This window comes from Cupressus sempervirens, chromosome 6 (assembly GCF_028749045.1).
Source record: "Cupressus sempervirens isolate cs-2001-9-10 chromosome 6, ASM2874904v1, whole genome shotgun sequence".
Classification (NCBI taxonomy): Eukaryota; Viridiplantae; Streptophyta; class Pinopsida; order Cupressales; family Cupressaceae; genus Cupressus; species Cupressus sempervirens.
This window is the reverse complement of record NC_143123.1, coordinates 583,577,841-583,600,789: the sequence shown is the minus strand read 5'-3', so window position 1 is coordinate 583,600,789 and position 22,949 is coordinate 583,577,841. Positions and strand designations below refer to the sequence as shown.

Genomic DNA, 22,949 nt, shown 5'->3' with positions numbered 1-22,949 from the left:
TTATTGTGATCTCCTGTTGCCAAGTCGTATGATGTGTTATATACCAAAATGCTTAGTGGATGGCAAAATGATCCCTGTCTATTCCGGGTAGGGAGGGTCTTTCTCATTAGAGATTGTGTGGGGATAAGTTAGGTCTGAGATTGGGTGGTTAATCCCCTGACAATGTTTCACCTTTCCTCAAGATGACGAACATGCGTCAGATAGAGATAGTTATGCATTCAATTGTTTATCGGAAACAAGTATTATCATTTTTATTTAAGAGGAGGTAAGATTGAATTGAGTTAATTTCATTGTTACCATTATTTTACACCTAGATAATTCGTTAATTGTTTCCATTTATATGAATATCGATTATAAGTATTTATCTAATCGTGGGAATTTGTCACAGTTAAGCAATTTGAACGGAATGGAATCTGAAGCCCTAATTGATTGAGAGATGACTAGAACCCTAAATGATACAGTGGTATCGGAAGCCCTAACTGAATTCGTGGAATTGGAAGCCCTATTTAAATTTGTGGAATTGGAAGCCCTGATTGAATCCATGGTATCGGAAGCCCTAAGTGGTAAAGCGGTATCAGAAGCCCTAAATGAACCAATGGTAATTGATGCCCTAATTGATACAGTGGTTTATGATGCCCTAATCTTAATTATAGTGGTATTTAATTGTAATCATCATTTGATTTTGAGATAGTGGTTTTTAGATGATAGTCGTCATTTTTGAAATTTTTATAAAGTATTTGTGGACTAATCCGGGTGGTTGCAGAAGCATCCTTGGTTTGATTTTCGGTCTCAATTTTCCGAGGTACATGATATTCAATTTCTGTAGTAATTTCATCTGATGGTATTTCAAGTTTTTTTAAGTTAAGAAATTTTGTTTAACTAATTTTAATGGTAAATCCTATTCACATGAGCATGAATGATATAACTGACTTCCTATAAAATGAAGTGATAACTGTATTCTTTGAGTATGATAGATGTTAATTTAGACCCGAGAAAACCAGATGTTATGTATGGTATCAGAGCTCTGGGTTCAACGCTGAAACCTTGGGTCCATCACTGTTTCTGAGAAACTGGAAATATAAATGTTGAAAAAGATTTATTTTGCATAACGGATATTGCAATCAAAACTTGGAAAAAACACATTGGAAAAATCATTCAGAATAGCCAGGAAGGCTGAAATGATATAAAGTGGACAAATGTATAAACTATGATATCATAAAGGCGAAACCTAATTAAAAAGATAAAAAGGATTGGCAAGTTGAGTGGTGGATATCGGGTTTGACGACCCAAATTTTGAAATCCTTGGCCAGGGTGGAATTAGGCTGATTTGCCGATTGTCCAAATGTTTTAGTTATTTTTCGAATAACTATTGGGACTTTAACCGAACAATTGATCTTGTTGTTTTCCAGACGCTTCAGTTATTTCGTCGAATAACTGTTGGGACTTCAACCCACCTGCATACTCAGATGGCAGGACCAAAATGATACATATGCCTTATCCCTGGAGGGAGGGTCATTCTTTGTCAAGAATGAGAAGATTAAAAAGGGTCCAGATGCTGAGACTTGCACAATCCAAACACAGTTTATATAATTTTGATAAAATGTTATTCAAACCCATCATGATCAGGTTCGTCGACCCAAATTAATGACAGAAATAAATTATTACCTATTTGAACTTGAACTAAATGAAAAACAAAGTTGTGAACCATGATCCTCTCTGATGTTGGTTAAACGACAAGATCATTATGTGCTCCAGTAAGGAGTAAACACACTTACATAATTGGAACTATCAAAGTTTGTTTACAGATGTAAATTTTTGATGAAATGGGCATGGAAGCCTGAATCACAGAAATGGAAAAGATGAACTTCCGAATACTAGCTTATGAATGATGAGCCACTCGATAAAAATCTTATGAATTGTTTCAAATGTTTATGATATTGATCTGATGTATATCTTGCATACTATATCATGTTTTTACACTTGAGCATATTGTTATACACGTATAATACACATGCGATGTTGACTTTACATATTGAGCTATTGTTTTGGAGATATCCTATCATGAAATGATTATTCTAATGAATTATTGGGCAAAGAGGCCGAAGTTACATAAATGGAAGAACTTGGACCTAATAATCTTTCTTAGGTGATCTGTAAGTTTACCAGGACGATCTGCCCATTAATAAGTGCCTTATGCAAAATGGTATGTATAAGTGATTTAAAAACTTACTAGCTGAAGAATTTCAATTTTGAATACTTATCTTACTTTCAGTCATTGAACCCTGAAAATCCTCTTAAATGGTGAGTGTCTACATAAGTAGGACAGGAATATGAAACAGAATCAACTCAACCGATGCTGAGATGACCACTATTGCAGTAAAGTGAACTCAGCTAAGTACATGTTCAATTTTATGTTACCATGCAAGTATCTTTCTGGAAACTTTAAAGTAAAAATGGATCTTGAGTTTTGATTATGATTTTCATTATGACCCAATTGAGAAAAGAAATGAAATCACAATGTTATATATATATATATCTTGTATGTGGAAGATTCTTTTAGTGTCTAAATTGCAGAGGTCATCAAGGATGATGAACCACAAGGGGAATAGTACGTTACATTCCAATTTTAAAATACTCCTTTATAATGTTCGTTGCAATTTCAAGTTCATCGAGGACGATGAACCACAAGGGGAATGGTATGTTACATCCCAATTTTTGACCTAGCTTGAAATATAGCCGTTGAGGTTCACATGAAGTCAATTGGTAGTTTAATTTGACATAATCTAGCAAAATGGTAAGATAGTCGTTATGATTTCAAGTGAAGATGACATGTCAATTGATCACTAATCGCGAATTCATGAAATTGAAATGAAGGTTAATCATTATTTATGATTAAATAATTTATAATTTAATTACAAAGAAATTCCTTACAAGGAGCATGCCGAAGGGGTGGAAGCATTGTCAGAGAAGAATTAGGTAGAGCATCACCATCACTGGGTAGACAGGTAGAGGACCTAGCGATTTGAAACAAGATACATCTGTGGAACTGCATGAGTTATTTAAATCAATAATTTAATTAAAATAATTGAGTTAAAATATAAAATGTATCTTAAAGGATTTTAATTTATCTCAAAGGATTTTAATATATCTTTCATCATATTATTTTAATTAATATTTATAAACGTGCAAATAATATAAAATGATTTGGCATTTTTATAATTTAATAATAAAGTGACGTTCTCATGTAAATATAAATATAAGATTATTTTAATGATCGAATTATTATAATTTTCAAATTATAATCTTCCAATTCTTCTTTTCAACTTCTTATTTTTCTTTTATTCTTTTCTTTCTTCATAGTTGACTTAATAATTGGAATCCGAATAGTCTTCTTGGGAATTTGAGTCGCTTTCTTTATAACTGTTGGTAGCCGTAAGGTCAAGCTCAAGATTATTATATGAACCTTTGAACATAAATCGGCATTCATCCTTGCTTTCGGCATTCTTTTCATGCACCCTTGGACGGATTCTCATTTCCTGAGTATCAAATTCCCTAATCAATGTTACTATGCCAACAGCACCCTATTCTGATACTTTATTTGTTTCGACTTCAACCAACACTATTCACCATGGGACTCTAAGCAAGAAAGGCGGGATTAGCCAATGAAGGCCCTTTTCAGACTACGGTGACAAAGAGTCACATAAGGTTTAATTTGTAATTTGTTTTACTTTCCATTTCCATTATGAATGCTGAGTCGGCCGTAAGATCAAAACCAATATATATGATCATGGTTATTGTTAATCATTACAAGTATGTCGTATTTCCTTTACTATAGAGACTACAACCTATGATTGAAGCCAATTGTTTTTCATTTAAGTCTGCCATTCTTTTTATATAATGATATACGACAATGATAAAAGTCGAAAATAATCTTTTTAAATTCTTTGTAATCTTTTAAAGAGTTCAATCGACTGTTATAAGCTATACCATAGCAATGGTTCTTAACTAAGTCTGACATTCTTTTAGTATCCGAATATGTAACTTTTTGAATTCTTCTTGAAAAGCATCTTCTTAGATAAAATTGTTTTGCAAATGTGATATAATGTTTGATAACCATGAATTAAATCCATCTGATTATATTATTTGCGGTTGTGATTCCCAGTATATTCTTTCTTATTACTGTCAGCTACATATAGAGCTGAGAATAAATTAAAATATGTTTGTTTTCCAAAATCTTTTCTCTCTGATTGAGCATCTAACCATAGCCGGTAAGGCATGTTAATAGAGATCAAATTATAAAACTAGCTGTATGCATTCTGAAATGTATAGGTGATTATTCACCGAGTATTCCTGAGAATATATCTTTTATGAGCTCATCTGGTAGTTGTATTATACTTGATTGATTTTATTAAAATCTATATCAATGCACATGTTATCATAATTTTTCCGAACAAATTCAGAGTAATTGTAACACCGAGGAATTCACTGGCAGAGAAGCCATGAAAAGGTGAAGAGGTGGAGTTAACCGGTCAAAAAGCGGAATAGGATCTAGATGAAATTTATATAATTAATTAAACATTCTAAATTGAAATCTTTAAAGAACATAACTATGTAATCACAGAATGTGAAATGATTGATGTATGTAATCATCCTGAATAATTGACATAGTCGTCTGCTCTAAGAATTCCGAATGCCTAGGACTCACCCGGCTATGTAGCCAAGAAGATGGGTGATGAGGTGTGAGAAAGGAATCACCAATAATATGAATCAGTACCAAATTGACAGAACAATGATTATATGATTTAATTAATAACTCATGCATCTTCCTATTATTGCGATCTCCTGTTGCCAAGTCATACAATGTGTTATATACCCAAATGCCCAGTGGATGGCAAGATCCCTTTCTCGTTGGAGATCGTGTGGGGATAAGTTAGGTTCGAGGTTAGGTGGTTAAGCCCCTAACAATGTTTCACCTTTCCTCAAGATGACGGACATGCGTCAGACAGAGATAGCTATGCATTCAATTGTTTATCGGAAATAGGTATTATCATTTTTATTTAAAAGAAGGTAAGATTGAATTGAGTTAATTTCATTGTTACCATTATTTTATACCTAGATAATTCATGAATTGTTTTCATTTATATGAATATCGATTATAAGTATTTATCTAATCTTGGGAAACTATCATAGTTAAGCAATTCGGATGGAATGGAATTTGAAGTCCTAATTGATTGAGAGATGACTAGAACCCTAAATGATACAGTGGTATCAGAAGCCCTAATTGAATCCGTGGAATTGGAAGCCCTATTTGAATCCGTGGAATCGGAAGCCCTAATTGAATCCGTGGTATCGGAAGCCCTAAGTGGTAAAGCGGTATCAGAAGCCCTAAATGAACCAATGGTAATTGATGCCCTAATTGATACAGTGGTTTATGATGCCCTAATCTTAATTATAGTGGTATTTAATTGTAATCATCATTTGATTTTGAGATAGTGGTTTTTCGATGATAGTCGTCATTTGAAATTTTTATAAAGTATTTGTGGACTAATCCGGGTGGTTGCAGAAGCATCCTTGGTTTGATTTTCGGTCTCAATTTTTCGAGGTATGTGATATTCAATTTCTGTAGTAATTTCATCTGATGGTATTTCAAGTTTTTTTTTTAGTTAAGAAATTTTGCTTAACTGATTTTAACGATAAATCTTATTCACATGAACATGAATGATATAACTGACTTCCTATGAAACGAAGTGATAACTGTATTCTTTTGGTATGATAGATGTTAATTTAGACCCAGGAAAACCGGATGTTACATACATCTGATGTGCAATATTATTTTAGTTGATCAAAAGCTGGTATTGAAGGTTTGCTGACAACTTAGATGAATGCTTTCCCAAGACATAGGTAATCCACTAAGTGTTATTATCGATCATTCTTAGTCTTCTACTTTATTTCCAATAAGAGATAGTTGATTTTTATTTCGGAAATTCTTCAAAAGTAGGATGAAATTGACTCTCCTTTATTCATTTTTGTATTCATCAGTTGATTTTTTAACATAATCAATCTACTTGAGTTGTTGATCTCAAATGTATCCTTAATTGTTTTTAATACCTCGAATGATTTCTTGAGATTTGAGATGGAAGGAAGAATATGATCTTTTACTAAATCGACAATGATTTTCCTAGCTTTATTATTTTGCCTTTTCCAAGTGGCCTTTTCTGCCTCATCTTTAGGTATTGAAATGTCTAATTCAATGAATGATTCTAATTCCAATTCTTCAAGGATTGTTGTAATTCGAATTTTCCATGAAAAAAAGTTTGTTGCTCCTCCAAGTGTATCCTTGACTCTAAAATTGTTTGACATGATGTCTCTTTGGTTTTAGCCGTCTCTCTACCAATTTGTCTCTAATACCATGTAAAGTTTATAAGATCGTTTAATGGAGACTAACTAAATTTTATTTTCAATACTAGAGTAATTCACAACTCTGATTCTGAATTCTATTGTATAAATAACAGTAACTTATAATTCCTTTAATGTATTGATCAGAATTTCTTCAAGTATATTATTGCAATTATGTTTATTTACTGAGATCCACTTTTGTTGATATATCTCAACAGTTTGAAATGCATATTATATATGCATTGAGACATGATTACGTGGGGGAATGACCCTATGTACTCATGCCCCAATACATAAATTGCATGACTTAACAAAAGCACCGATTCAAAACACTGTCGGTTTGCAACATGATAAGAACGAGTTTAGACTAAATACAAATCTGAAGCCCGATACACTTAACATTGTTATCGGGATACATCACAAGCCCAATACAAAGTAATATAGGTCAGACTAATGTAAACCGATACAAGTGATTGGTGACTTGGCAACTTTACAATATAGATTATGATGATTGATATGTGTGTGTGTGTGTGTGTGTATACATGTGTGTGTGTGTGTAATTAAACTTTAATATACAGTTTTATCATCAGTCATATAAAATCACATACAGTTTTATCATCAGTCGTATAAAATCACATATATCATATTTGCGTCAATTTCCATGAAGCTAATATTCTCAACAATATTTTAGTCCCACAAATTTAAAATAACAAGAAAGATGATAGCAAAGTGCAAACCAAACCTATCGAAGTGTTTGTTGCAAGATTCAATCATTTGGTTACCAAGATTGTTGCCACTTTAAATCCTCCTTATATCCTTTTGACTAGTACTAGGATGAGGGACCTCCTGGGAAGTCATGTGCTTCACCTCTGTGAGCAGCACCTATATCCCATGAGTGTTAAGTGTTCCATTTATTCTCATGAGAGATAGGTTCATGTGAACCACTACTTATGAAACATGAGTCAATGAGTTTGACTTCAAAAAACCTACACAATTAAATTATGATAGCAATATCACAATTTGACTTGCTATGAAAAATATCTCTTACTTATCATCTAATGCTATATTTTTGGAATAAACTTTCTTCCTGGAAACAAAAAACGTTATGGAATTGACAAATGCTCAAGGAAATACTATCATGTTGGAGGTTCATAAGATCGAATAAAGTAAAATTTAACAAGATTCAATCATGCAACTAGCTCCCTTGAGCATTTGATCACTTCAACAATGCCCACCTCATTTCCTTCAAACAAAAATGTTTCGTTCATCAATTATATCAGTAATGGATCTCATCTACTGAATTCTCCAATAAGACGGAAAATAGAAACCTATTTTCATTCAGACAAATGCTACATGTTCTACAAAACACATCAACATGAAGGAAGTAACTATACTAAAATGAAAAGTTTAACGCATCTTTGTGTGGCTTCAAATAGAAATCAACGGTAATAAACCAAATATGATCATGTGTTCATATAATCAAGAACTACAAACAAAACAATAATATCCACAAGAAACCCAGAAAACACCTAGTTCATGTATGTAGGTTATCCTCAACATCTAATCAATGCCTAATGTTAGCTCTGTGACAATAATAAAAAAATTGTACAAGCAACATATTTGTCTCTGTGTGTGTCCAATGTGAAAAACAAAACTACTTCATATATATCAAATAAACTTATAGTGACCTTGGGAGTAGGAGCCAAAGTAGAAGAAATCACGTGTTTTAAAAAAATTAAAAATGTGCCTAACCCTAATGCTACTGAGGGGTTTGAACTTGAAGAGACCTATTTATTTGGTTTTGGGCTCATTTCCTATTGTGATGGATTGGAATTTGATAACTCAATATGCTACATTGAGATATATTCATCATTGAGTTTTGTGACAAAAACCCTTGCAAAGGAAAATCATCTACCGTGATGAAAGATCTAATCTAGAGAATTCATTGGTCCTTTCATTTTGGAATCACATTTCAGTTTCACGATTGATGTCTTTGTTGTTGGTAAAATCTATATTGTAGCCAAAGGGTAGAATTGTATCTAAAAGGGCACGTGACAGTTGAATCACCCCTTCAAGAAAGTATATGTACATCGTCTGAATGAACTATTGGATCATCATTATCATTGTAATCGTTGTACTTGGAGTTGCATATTGCATATATGAATAAAGTCTATGTTCTGTGTTACATCTTAATCTACTAAATGCGATAAGTATCCTTTTACCCTATACGGTAAACAGTCTTCAAGTGTTTAAGCACAGGTTTTAAGGGAAAATACAAAATTCTAAAATTTTGTTCATATAGCAATCCTCATTTCTTATTGCACTTCTTATTCCATATTTGGATTCGCCAGGTTTGAGCATGCAGCCACTTTAGGCTCAGACATGCACTCAGCCTTAACAAATTAGAATATAGTGCCCATTTTAGAATTTTCATTTGGATATACAGCGGACAGACATATGATTGATATATTGATCATCAAGATAATTGACACGTCTTTTGACAGATTCCTATTGGTCTTGAGTATAAATTTAATAGAAAGAAGTCTTTTGCAATTGAAGTCTTGCCAGCATCTTCCCGATATTCCAAGCTAGCGAGCCAAGGGGCATTACAATGGTATGAAAGTATGATCTTGTCATCATGCAAGGCAAAAGCTAAAACAAAAAATCTTTCTAGTCAATATGGAATTAATTAAGGCATTCACCAAGGAGAAATTGTAGCTTATATGGAAAGGCCAAGTCAAGACAAGGAGTCTCTTGGGGAACACAAGAAGTGATTGTAGACATATGTTGGCGAGATCTCTAAATAACCTATAGCACACTTACAAGAGAGTTCATAAGCAGATTTGGAGGAGGAATTCTGATGTCATTATAGCAGACTTGTGGTCAGCCTTATAATAGTTTCAAGGGAGGTTGTGTAGACAAAAAGAAAGATCATATCCAACCAAATCATGGCATTCTTAGTAACGGCCAAGATCAGAGACATTCTCGGTGGGTGTCAAACCAAATGAAGGCATTCTTAGTAAGTTCCAAGATCCAGGACACTCTTAGCGAGTGTCAACATGCAAAGGCATTCTTAGTGAGTGTTAAGATCAAGGGCATTCTTAGTGAGTGTCGAGATTGATCCAAGCCATGCTTTGCAAAGGACATTATTGGTGAGTGTCAAGGCTTGATCAAGGACATTCTTGGTGACTATTGAAGCATGAACAAAGACATTCTTGATGACTGTTGAAGCATGAACAAAGACATTCTTGGTGAATTTTGAAATTCCTAGAAAGGTATTAAGGTAGAGATTAAATATCCCTAACGGATAATATACACAAGGACATATGCATTGTAAGGATGAATATACCCAGAGTGGGTAACCATAAAGCCTAGGAGAGAGATCTATCTCTCTCCTAGGATTACAAGGATGGATATGACAAGGGCATAAGCCCACAATGAAACGGTAGTTGTGATCCCCTATTAATTAGAGTGTTCCTAGTTTGAATCCCCTAAGGTTCATCGACGATGTGATCAGCATGCTCAAAGTCGTTGGAGGACAAGGTGACCTACAAAAGTACAACAATGATTGATCGAGCCCAATGTACGGAGTTCCCTCTTACGATGGGCAGCTAGAGGATCGAAGAGTCGAATGTGGCAAATAAAGTGAAGTAGTCAGCGGATGGAAAGTCATGGGCAGAATGGAAGGGGAGGTAAGTGCTAAGGTAACATGGTGGGAAAGTGGTCAAGAGGAGTGAAGTACACACAAAAAGAAAGGAGTATGCAAGGGGAGCATAGAGGAAACCAATATGGGCGTAGGATGGGTTGGAAGGGACGGGTGCTGAAGGAGATAAGGAGGTGGTGCAGGGGGAGTAATCAGAGGGGAGTGCTAAGGTGGCATGATGATTGAAAGTGGGCCAGGAAGGCAGATGCAGGCAGAATTAAATAGATTGTCAATCTAGGAGGCATTATGTGATGTCCCCTTTTTAGCAAGCTTTAGGAGCATGGTTTTGTTAGCTCATCATTGTTACCCTCATGCATTAACAACTTGATTTGAGGGTCTCAGGCAATCAACTCACTATTCATAGTAAGTCAGTATGGTTAGTTTTCATTTTTGGCAATGCACTTGGGAGGTGCTTTGGTCAGGCTTCTTCAGCCCTTGGATGGGTACTTGATAGATTCTTGAGCTAAGATTATAATGGATATTATTAATTAAGTTATACTTAAATAAGTTTATAAGCCTAAGTTATTATTAAAAAGTTCATGCAGTAATTATATTTCAAATTCAAATATGCTACTAAAAGCAAAGTTTGTGTTTAAGTGAAAGGTGTAAGTAAGAAGTTACTAGCTGTTGGTGTAAGGAAGAAGCCTCTCGGCTCGAATTGACATACAAGCAAGCCTCTTGAGATGAATCAATCATTCCAATTGCATTTGATATTTGGTGAATTGTGAGTTCAAGGGTTCGAAGATTTGATCAATGGAGAAATTGTGAATTTCTCTCAGATTTGATGCACTTTGAGTGAGTTAATTTCTGCCCATCAATTGTGTTTTGATATAATTCTGAAACTTAAGATATGGAGGAAAAATTCTGAACAATCAAGCGTGTTTGAAGCTGCAAATTGCTATCCCTTGGCGTCCATTTTAATGTACTGCAGATTGGTCTCAGTTGAGCGTTATTTCTACAGTCTATCCACAGCATTCTCAAGGCTGTGTTAGGTCTCTAGCAGCCATGTTTTCCTCATACAAGCAAGCTGACATGAGGGTTTAAGAGGGCTGCGTTCATCATTCAAAGGCAGTGTTACTTCATCAAGGAAGAGATGCAATTACTGAGGCTGCATTTGCATTCTGTTTGGGCTACAATTGATTTCTTGAGGCCTGATTTGGTTGCTGAGAGGCCATGATCAACCTTTGGAACTGATATTTGTTGCTGCAGACCATCAGAATTCAGCGTTTGCATTTCCAGGTCTTTTTATATTTTGAATAATTGTGTGTGCATTGTAAATATTTGAACAAGAATGCACAGTGAATAAAAGAAGTTTGAAATTGCATTAAATTGCATTTTCCTCCCTTGCTTTGTTATTTCAAAAACAAAAAAAAATCAAAAAAATCACATATTTCAAAAACCAATAAAAAATTGCAAAACAATCAATTTCAAAAAAAAAAAAACATATCAGAATTCTTAGCATAAGATCTAGGCTATTTACATAATGCCTCAGCAGCCATAAAAATTAACACAGGGATGGGGTCCCCCAAATGTGACCCTGTTGGTGCAAGCTCCAGTAAAAAGCGGTCAATGACCAAAAAAAGGATGGATATGCCAAATATTGGATATCCATAAGCACATCAGGAGAGAGAAATCATGAAGAGATGGTATCATAGTTGGAGTATTGTTCTAAGTTAATTATGAGATAACTAGAGCCCAAGAAATCCTCCAAAAAGCGCTAAGAAGCTGATCACGGGATCTCCCATAAGGACTGGGAAGAGATAAAGCCTCTCGCAAGGATTATCAGGATGGATATACAAAGTAAAGAATATCCATAAGGCCTTAGGAGGAAAAAGTCATAATGTGATGGTGACATAACTTGCAGACCGTTCTACAATAGCCATAAGGGAACTACAGTCCTAGGGGTCCTCCCCAGAGAGCTCGGAACCTGATAACGAACTCTACCTTAAGACTAAAATTATTTATCAAGACTCATCATGGAACAAGGCAATAGATAACAGAGGAGACGAAAAGTATTGCACTACATCAAGATAAGTTCCATCTTTTATTCTTAGTTTCTTAAATTGAATATTATGATCTTCAAATTTGATAAGTTTATATTTGTAAGTATATTGCAATTTTAACCTCAAGTTAAAACAACCATTTCAAGGACGTTAGATTGGATATCAAGATTAAATAGCAGGACACCACTCACACCAAAGGTTTGCACTGTTTAAAGGGTAGATATCAAAAACCCATGGTCTATCAATATCCAAATCTCAAACATTTATCCAAAATTCTTGAACATCAAAATATGGCATTATAGGAAACTACACGTCAATTTGGCTATCAATATCCAGGGACTCAAAACCATCTAAGTCACTATCCGCTTAGCACAACTGGATCATCCAAAGGAAACCACTATGGTCAATGCCAAATAGTAAACATTTTCAAAGAAAATAGAGTACAATCATACAAAGAAATAAAATAGTGCTTTCAAAACTCCAAAATTAAACTTTTTAAGCATAATATTCAAACTTGGAATTGGCATGACTAAGAAAATTATATGGAATTAGAATAGCTGTTTTGATTCACGTATGTTTAAAATTTGAATATAATGCTTTGATTCCCATACAGAGGTATAGAGCAAACAAAAGAAAATAAAAACTTTATTTTATGTTTTTAAGTGTCATGAAATGTCCCTTGCCTTTTGGGGACAGCTAGCCATCCCCAAATGGTAGGGGTGTTTCTTGGTGTTTTTGAGGGTTGAGCAAGTATCAAGGAGGGCCGAAGGACATCCCTCGACATTCCCAATCGTCAAACAGCTAGAGGGCAGGGGCACCAAGTTTTAGGGTAGGGGATGTATCCCCATGTATTATATCCTTCTGCCAGCGATCTAGTCTAGGTCTGTCCTTGTCTGCTTAAGTGACTAATTTTATTGATCCTCTAAAGTTCTAAATGTTCAGCCCGTGGCGAACAGGAAAGAAAACAGATACTCAATGCAAATTATTGTTAATTATCAAAATGTTTCTGTATACAACAATGGTATTCCATACAATGACAATGACACTAATCATGATGCCAAATACAAAAGTGTTCGCAACATTTATAATGTACGAAATGGTGCAATGAAACAACAGAACCGTCACTTTACCAGTAACTGTCTAGCTACCCTTTTATTGGACAGCATCATCCCCCCCAAAAAAGAAAAGTCGTCTCCTAGCGACTTCAGGAAACTAACAAATTAGGAGACAACAACATACAACATAGAAATAATATAGACTAGGGAGGAGGTTGCGTCCCAAAAGAGCTCTGTTGTCGGCGCAACTTGTACACTTAATCCGTTCGGATGCATAAATCATTCTAAGTCTGCGTTTTAACCTCTACTGCTTCCTGAAGAAGAAGCGCTACGTCCATAGCCTAGGCCTTAGTTGTTTGCAATTCTTGCTCATTCGTCTATAGTCTTTGTTCGGCCATCTCCTTGTCTCGCAAAAGCACTGCGCGCTCGGCTACCCACGCTGCCTACTGGCTAACCAAGTCGGCAGCTATCTTCTCTCTAGTCTCCCTCTCAATGGTCACAGATCTCTCAGTTGCAATCTTTTCTGATGCCCTGTCCATCTCTGCACGCCTGTGAGCATAACAGATGTTTTTATACAAACCCACTATCTCGTGCGCCAGCTTCTCCATCGGAGTATTGCACGGTCTCAACTCAGGCTCTATGGCCCAATCAGCCAACATCTCTGGTGTCTCAACCACTGGCCATCCCCTGTCCTCAAAGCAGGAATGAAACCGCTCAGGACAAACCCCCCGAATATAAGCTCGGGTCAAATGCAACTCTCTCCTACGAATCAAAGCCTAGCATGCAACAACGCGTCCTTTCTCCACCACAACCCGCATAGCTCTAAGGTATTCCCTGCATCTATCCTCATCCAGCCCATAGTTCGCATCGCCACATCGTCGAGCGTCCTGTCATAGCCACTTCCACATCTGGTGCCGCCTCCTCTTCAGGCGCATCCTCGGACTGTGGTACTCCCACCTCCTGTGGCTCTACAACGGCAGCTAGTCCTGGGGATACCCCTCGATGCCTCGGGGACTGAATAGAAAGACCAACCTCTGCAGGAATGAGTCAAAACTGTTGTCGTAGGAATGCACTAGCTCTGTCAATTACCTCAATCTTCTCGGGCTAAACTGCCTGCATCGACTGCATGCTCTCATCGGACTGTGTTGGCTGTACCAGTGAAACTGGTTCTACTGGCACAACTGGCTGGGCTGGCGAAACTGGTTAGGCTGCTACAACTGGCTGGGCTAGCGAAACTGACTGGGCAACGTCGGCCAACAAAGAGGAAAAGATAGTGACCACAGCGTCAAAACCAATCACATCTAATCAAACCTAAGGTTCAGACTCTAGTGCTAGCAACTCTACTGTCTTTGCGGGTGGTGCAACTAAGTCTAACGAAAAACTCTGTAAAGGCATAACCTCTATTGTGGCCATTAGTGGAATCACATCTGTCCTGGTCGTCCATGGAATAACATCTGTCGTGGCCATCGATGGGGTCATATCTGTCACGGTCGGCGGTGGAGTCATGATGACCGACGCATGTCTCTGGCCAAATGGAGGAATGAGCAAAGTGGTGGCAGTCAAGTGCGCTGAAGTTGGCAACTGGGGAGGGGTAAAAAATGTGGACCCGCTGGCCACCGCGTCATTGCCAACCTCCGCCGAAATACTCTCTTCCGCAGATTCAGCCCAACTGCTCTCTATAGTGTCCTCCCTTCCACTGTCTATATCTCCGTATGCCTCCAACCCCAGTAACATCTTCTGCCCGGCCACGGTCCCACCTTTATCTAAATGTCTCCAATAGAATATCAAGGGTTCTCTCGGTGCCAACTTCCCCTATGATGGGACTTCAAAATCGTCAAGTGGAACTTGATGAAGGGTTGCCTCCAAAAACAAACCGATGGCATGGTGCGGCATGAAGAATGTTCGGTGCTGGAGGGTCATAAACTCCTCCATCCTATTGCCAAGGACCATGGCCCAATCGTACACGGTACCATTTATGATGTCGTTCATGAATGTAATCTGCGGCAAAGCTATACTTGAGGCCCGACTTTCCCCCGTCAACTTGCTTTTAATTACATCCATGATACACCTCCAGTGGACCTCCCAAATAAAATCTCTCCGCAGTCCTTGGCTCTTGCCACCCTTCACCACAAACTCCATTTCCTTTTCTGTGAGGTCGCGGCCTACTAATTTCACCCAATACTTTTTTCGTTCCTATGACAACTTGCAAGTCTTGGTCTCCACTTTCCATCTTCCTTGGCCAGGAATGCCAAAGACCCTATTGAAATCCCTCGGTTTGAAGAAAACTGTCATACGATGCTGCTTGTAAACAAATGTACTAGTTTTGCTATTCCTATTGTATGATTCTATCATAGTTCATAAAATTGATTCAAACAACCGAATGGAAAATATTGAAAGTTTTATTGCCCAATGTACTTGAGCTCATACCAGAATTTGTTTAATTACCTTTGTATTTGGAGCAAAGAAACGTGAATCGGAATCGGATCGGAATCGGCAAGGCCGAATCGAATTGTGAATCGGCAATGAATCGGCGATGAATCGGCAAATTTGAAAAAACCCTTTAAATTTAAAGATTTTAACAATTTAAAACTTATTTCATGCACCCTTTATTGAATATAACTTAAGCACACTATAACATCATCAAATAGAAGTTAAAACTTAACATACATAAACATGAAACATAAAATCCATCACATACGTAACTATGTTATCTAAGATTCTAAAATGTAAATTGTAGGCTAGCTGAAGTAAATAGAAATCAAATGATCATAATGATTTAAATCATAGAATGTATGTAAGATGATCCATAAGACATCAAATCATAAATTTATGTAAGAATCTAAGATGAAGATCCATGAAAGTTTGAAACTTTGAAACATATGTCTATCAATGATTCAATATCAATATCTGTAAACAAAATATAAAAACAAGGCTCCAGCTCAAGCCTCAGGCTCATAGTCATCATCATCCTCAACATCATCCTCAAGCTCGGCTACAGCCTCAGCCTCAGCCTCTGAGTATCCAGTCTGCCTAGTAGCAAGGCGTCTAATGTAGGTCCTAGAGGACTGTCGAGCCATATCTCCCGCATATAAGATGGGCTCACGAATGTCGCTAGGGCCTGTGTCTGTGCGTGCACGTGTGCGTCTACCAATGCCTGAAGAACGTGCTCTAGCTGCCTCAGCCTCTATATCCACCTGGTCAATCCACGCACGGTCTTCCTCAGTGAAGACTGGATCTACAACCTCTGTGAGCCACTCTGATTCTGGATCAATCTCCTCCAGAATGATCGAAGAGGAGTCAGTGCCCAAAATCTGTCTGATCCTAAGACGGAGGTTGTAATGAACGAAGACAAGATCATTCAACCTCTGCACTGTCAACCTGTTTCTCCTCTTCGAGTGGATGTGCTCGAACATGGACCAACTGCGCTCACATCCAGAAGCACTGCTTGGCTGACTCAGAATACGAATGGCAATTTTTTGAAGTTTTGGGGTTGTGGCCCCAAACATTTGCCACCATCTATCTGAAATAAGGGAAAATAAAAATAATTAGTCTCATTTACAAATTACAAATTACAAGTTAACTCTAAAATTACATAATCAACTTTAAGTTTAGAATCTAGATTCATGAACATTGAATATATTATTTAATTTTTACCTGGCTGTATTGTTTCCCGAGCATCTATGGCTACCCTGCTAGAGAAAAGTGGCCCTTCTTTATTATTGAACTTATCAAGCTCAATAATTGCAGCACTGCTATCCTCATCAGTACTCAACCTCTGGATCACTGTATATAATCCGGTGAGAACCTCCTCATCCGCCTTGAAGTCAGGACGGAAACGAAATGCCGAATTCAAAAAGTAAGCTGCTGCATGGATGGGTCTGTGGAGCTGATTCTGCCATCTCCTATCAATGATGTCCCAAATAGGGGCATACTTCTCCTACACTCCTGCATACTGAGCTCTAATGGCCTCCTTGGCCCTATCCATGCCCTCATATATGTAGCCCATAGAGGGCTTCTCCCCATCAGCAGTTCGTAGGAGAGATACAAGAGGCTCAGTGGCCTACATATAAAGTAAAACAAAAATTTGAGTCAAAACTTAAACATAGAATAATTCAATAATATAAGGTAAAACTAAATCATTAAACAATTAGCATAGTAAACTGTAAAATATTAAATGTTAAATTGCAATAAAATTACCTTAAGTATTTCTCTAGCAGGTTTCCAAAAACCATCATCATCAAATATGCAATCCACCACATCTATCCCTGCAGTGGTCGTAGCATAGGAAGATGAAATCCACTCCCGCCCAACAAACATGCTCCTCAAATCATCCCTTGATGTCAACAAGGACTGCAAGGTGATGAAATTCGAGGCAAACCTCGTGATCCCTGGACGAGCTAACTCTTTGTCTCCTGTGTACTTCCTCATTGTGCTAAGGACAAATGAATGATTATAAATAAACTTACATATGTTTTTTGCCCTTTCCACACATGACTTGACCCACTCAAGTTTGCCAATTTCCTCCAACATGAGGTCAAGGCAGTGTGCTGCACAAGGGGACCAAAATATGGTGGGGTGCCTCTCCATCAAAAGTTTGCCTACAACAATTTTAAGATAATTAGAAATTCAAATTTCAAACATGTTAGAACTTAGGAAACTTAGAAATTCTAAGTTAGAATTAGAAAAAGTTCAAAATTCAAATAAATTTATTTTCAAAACTTAAAAAGTTAAAAGTTTACCTGCAGCAACATAACTTGCTGCATTATCCGTCACCACTTGCACCACATGTTGTTCCCCCACCTCTGCTATAACTTCCTCAATAACCTCACATAAGTATGTGGCGTTTTTTACATGAGCAGAAGCATCAATGGATTTGAGGAACATGGTATATCCTACAAGTAACAAAACAACGAATTATAATTACTATTAGCAATCAACAAATCAAAATTTGAAATAGTCAATCACGATTCAAAATTATGTATGTAGGAAAGTAGAATGATCAATCACCTCCACAGGATACAAGAAAATTGAGGAGTGTTCTTCCCCTCCTATCTGTCCAACCATCAGTCATGATGGTGCAACCTTTTTCGATCCACTCCTTTCGGTTGTCCTCAAGCTCATGCCTCATATCCTCAACCATTTCCTCCAGGAGGTATCCACTCAACTCAGCCTCAGTTGGGGCTTTAAACCCCGGACCACAAATGGCAACTGCATCTATCATGTTCTGCCAATAAGGAGTCCTGTCACAAATAGATAATGATATTGATTAGAAATTTAGATGTCAAAAACTAAAATCATAAAACAAGTAGATATAATTAAAGTTTTACTTTTACTTTTAACTTTAACTTTGAAGATAACAAAGAAAAAAGAATCAATTACCTGGCTGCAATAAATGGAATGTTGCAAAAGTACCAGAATTTGCAAATCTCTTTTCTGGCAGCATCATGAATCTCCTTGTTCAAACCCATGCCCTCAAGCGTGGGTTGGGAGCCAGGAGTAGTGCGGGGCACAAAGTAACTATCCATTCTGCTTTTCCGCACTCTAGGCCGCAATAGGTTGGTGTTGGACTCTGTCTCAGTATGAGACCGACTACCACTAACACTCACATGAGCACTAGCACTAGGATGAAAAGGAGGCCTAGAAGAACCCTCCCCAACACAACCTACGGATGCGGAAGCTGATGCAGATGCACTTGCAGATGTAGATGCGGTTGCGGATGTGGGAGCACGGGAGCCAATACCTCTTAACCCTTCAAGTTGCATTTTCTTAGTCAACTTGTCTTGTTCAATTTTTTCTAATGCCACTAAACAAGAGCGTTTTGCCTCAGCGGTTTGTTGAGTGCAAACTGTGACATCATGGCCAGGTATGCCAGCAATGTGGTATTTCAATCTATAGATACCTCCCGAATTTATTTTTTCTTTGCAAAATATACATTTTGTTTGATATTTGGTTCTCCCAGGAAACTCTTCATTATATTTCCAGCATTCATCTTTTTTACCCATTGTGGAAATTGGAAAATGAAAGCAAAGGGCTGCTGCAATAAAAAAAATCATGTAAAAAATCAAAGTTTGCAACTAATAAACAAAAACTACAAAACAACAAACCCTAGTTTGCAATTTAGTAAAACTAAAAATAAAAAACATTCAAGATTTGCAAATGAACACTAAAAAAATTTAACAAAAAATGCATACTACACTAACATGCAAAAAAAAAACCAACACTTACCTCTTGCAAATGAGTTGAGGAGTGTTGATATTGACTCCTTAATGCTCCCAATGCAATTTATGGCCTCCCCAAATGGACTTCTGATCTCTTTGGTGCTCTTCCTTCTTGCCGGTTGGAAACCTATGGATTCTCTTTTCTCTTCTTCTCTCTCACTCTTCCTCTCTTCTACTCATACTAAGCAAATAGAAGGCTCTTTAGGGTTATAACAAAGAGGAAAGTCAACTTAGAAAGCAAATAAAACATGTGTTTTTTTTTTAAAATTGAACTTTCTATCCTTGCTGCCGCGGCCGATTTCTGGAGATTCACGATGGCGATTTTGGCGATTTTTGCCATGAATCGCCGATTTTGGCGATTCAGGCGATTCACGCGAAAAAATCGCCACCAGCAATTTCCGATTCCAAAAAAATCGGGAGCCATGAATCTTATCGCGATTTCGGCGATTTCATGGCGATTTTTGGAACTATGATTTGGAGTTTCTTGCCACTATTTCCGACACTCGCTGCCATTTAGTCCTTCAAACTGAACTGTGAGGTGTGAGAGGTCAGCCTGCACTTTTTGCGTCTTACTGCTGGATGTCGTTGGCCCTGCAACTCGTATTCCAAAAGCCAATACTCTCGCATTCTTTTCCATATTTGCTTTCAACTGGTTTTTCCGCTACTTTCTTTTTCCTGCGGATTCCATAATAACAGTTTCTTGCTTTGTCTTTTTAATGGACCAAAAAAATAGTTAGGATTTCTCCTTCTCTTTTCCTCTTTTGTTTCCCTCGGCAAAGATTCTCCGGCCGCAATGATTCCCACGTGGATTGTCGTTGTTGTCCTCTGCTTGTCTGTCTTCCCACGGATGATATGCCTGCAATATATTCCTCTCTGTAGCTTATTTCTTTTCTCACACAACAACCCAATCCAAACGTGATCTGCAACCTATCTCCAATGTATGAAACCACAACTAGGTAATGTTCATTCTCCTTATATCAAGGTGCCTTGCATTATTATATATCTTCTTCTAACAGAACGCATCCTTCACTTGCAACTTATGAATGGAGATATGAGTTAGACCACTCAACCCCTTACCTAACCTATCTGCGGTTGTGATTTCCCTTTACCATCCTTGGCTTGTTACTATGCTTGATCTAACCAGCAACTACAAACTGCAAGTCTTTGTCACACGGCCTCTTATAACCTACGGCTGGAAATTTATTGTTTCATCACTGTGTGCAGGAGTTTTAAACACGTTGCGGGGGTTTAACAATCATTCGCAGGAGTTTTAGTTGCCGCGAAGGTTAAAGATGTTGCCCGCAGGACCCTTGCCATGTGTCCCCGAGACATTTTGTGTCTGTGGGACATCCCACGTCCATGGAACTCGTGTCCATGGGACACTTTTTTTTTGAATTTTTTTGAATTTTTATTTTTTGGAATTTTTTTTTTAAAAAATTTAAATTTCTCTCAACTTTTGACAGTAGTCGACTTACAAAATACACTAGGTGATCGAGACCATGATCACCACTCTACACCAATGTTGCCCCGATAGCGAAGTTTGATGCATCCACATGGATGTGGAACTCCCTGTCCCAGTTAGGATACGCCAGTATGGGCGCTCCCAACAATTTATTCTTTAGTTCTGAGAAGGTGGTCTCCTACTTGGATGTCCAGATGTATGGTTCTCCCTTTCATGTCAGCTTGTCTAGAGGCAAAGCAATTCTAGCATAGTTCTTTATAAATCGTCTGTAAAACCCAATGTGCCCGAGAAAGGACTTGACTCCAGATACGTCCGTCGGGACTTCCATTTCTAGTATGACCCTTTATCCAGGTCGGTCTTTAGTCTCGTCTTGCAAACGATATTTCTAAGTAGTTTTCCCTGAGGAACCATGAACCAGCATTCCTTTGGATTTAATGCCAACTTCGCCCACCAACAACTCTCCATACGTTCCTGAAGTGCCTTTAAATGGTTGTCTTGTCCACTAAAAATGGACCAATCATCCAGAAAGTCGTAGAAGTTGCCGATCGACTTTTTGTCAAATATATGCAAAATGATCCTCTAGAACGTGGCGGGTGCATTACACAATCCAAAGGGCATTCGATTGTATGCATACAGGCCATCCTCCACCACAAAAGTAGTCTTCAATTTGTCTTCCTCCGCGATGGAAATCCGGTTATAGCCAGAAAATCCATCCATGAAGGAATACATCTCATGTCCGACCACTTCTTCCAGAATTGTGTCGGTAAATGGAATTGGAAAGGGATCTTTTATTGTTACCCCATTGAGGCACCGGAAGTCCACACATCCGGATTTGGATCCCATCCTTCTTCATCGATATCACAATAGGTGACAGCCACTCGCTTGTTTGAACCTTGAATATTATTCTGGCCTCCAGCATGTGTTGTATCTCCTCATCTACGCAAACTGCATAGTTTTTGTTCATTAGGTACGGATGTTTCCGCACAGGTATGGCTCCGAGTACCAGCTGTATGCGGTGGACATACATCTCCGGTGGGATTCCCTTTAAATTTTTGTACGTCCATGCGAATACATCTTTGTACTCAAGAAAAATTTTGAATGTCGCGGCCTTCAGTACTAGGTTCCAGTCGTCCCCCACAAGTATGTTCCTCAGATTCTCCACATCTCCAAGATTTGTAACCTCTACAGATGGCTCTTCGTATCTTATCTCCTTCCCTTCGAAGCAATGGGGGTGACTCTCATTGATGTCCGCATTTCCCTCTCTATATTCCACGAACTGTGGTGGAAATACCTCCTCATTTTCGAGTTCTTCGACGCCAAGCATGTATGTATGGAAGAGTTCATAGTCTTCCATCTACCAATGAAAAAGCCCATTAAGTGAACTTGTCTCATCTTCTGAAGACTCCTCCAATTCTAAGATGGCTTCGTTGTTCGGATTCATTCTGCCTTCATCTCTCTAGTGCTCTTCGTCTGACTCTGACTCTGACGACGAGGCCATTTCTTCACTTACCACTTGGGTTCGGAGATCAATTGCAAACTTCCGCCCTCCACTTTCCATTGTCAGGGTATTCTTCTTCCAATTATGATTTACTTTGGCGGCCACCAACCATCCTCTTCACGGAATGGCATCATATCCCTTTTTCTTCAATAGGATTACTATGAAGTCCAGCACAAATGCCTGCGTCCCAATAGTTACTTGTTGGGCTACCAAGGTCCCAAGGGGTTTTATCCCTTGCTGGTCAGTGCCAAGTAGGTTGAATGTAGACGGCCACAAGGTCGACTTCCCCAATTTCCTCCACGTCTCCTTGGGGAGAATGTTCACCCCGGACCCACCATCCACGATGGTGTCTGTCAGGATGGTTCTGAGGATTCCCATCTCAACCACCGAAGGATATTGGCCGCTGCTAACTATAAGCAACATGGGGTCTATCACTAAACCTCTTAGTACCGTTGGTTGTCCTTTCGTCTTTGTCGTTGGTTGTCCTTTCGTCTCTACCATTGGTTGTCCTTTCGTCTCCGCCATGGTTGCATGGGTATTCAACAATGCCATTATGAGTTGCGGTACTACTTGTAATAGATCCTGGACTCTAACGGGCACCTCCATTTGTAGGA

The 22,949-nt window shown here is 38.0% G+C and overlaps 3 protein-coding genes across 9 annotated transcripts in view; all 3 read right to left on the bottom strand.

The window, feature by feature from the left end:
* The window catches only part of LOC149553589 (Pseudouridine synthase family protein), a 321,934-nt gene that overhangs the window by 220,227 nt on the left and 78,758 nt on the right, over window positions 1-22,949 (bottom strand). The gene's annotated exons all lie outside the window — the stretch shown is intronic.
* LOC149553591 (uncharacterized) lies at window positions 15,901-17,093 on the bottom strand. Its single transcript, XM_089789005.1, has 2 exons — window positions 16,812-17,093; window positions 15,901-16,677 (listed from the first exon to the last, which is right to left on the bottom strand). The coding sequence occupies exon 2, from the start codon at window positions 16,661-16,663 to the stop codon at window positions 16,097-16,099; it is 567 nt and encodes a 188-aa protein (XP_089645131.1). The 5' UTR covers window positions 16,664-16,677; window positions 16,812-17,093; the 3' UTR covers window positions 15,901-16,096.
* On the bottom strand, window positions 17,093-19,732 carry LOC149553590 (uncharacterized). Its single transcript, XM_089789004.1, has 6 exons — window positions 19,383-19,732; window positions 18,537-19,191; window positions 18,165-18,397; window positions 17,897-18,049; window positions 17,355-17,755; window positions 17,093-17,217 (listed from the first exon to the last, which is right to left on the bottom strand). Exons 2-6 carry the CDS (start codon window positions 19,157-19,159, stop codon window positions 17,095-17,097), a joined length of 1,533 nt encoding a protein of 510 aa, XP_089645130.1. The 5' UTR covers window positions 19,160-19,191; window positions 19,383-19,732; the 3' UTR covers window positions 17,093-17,094.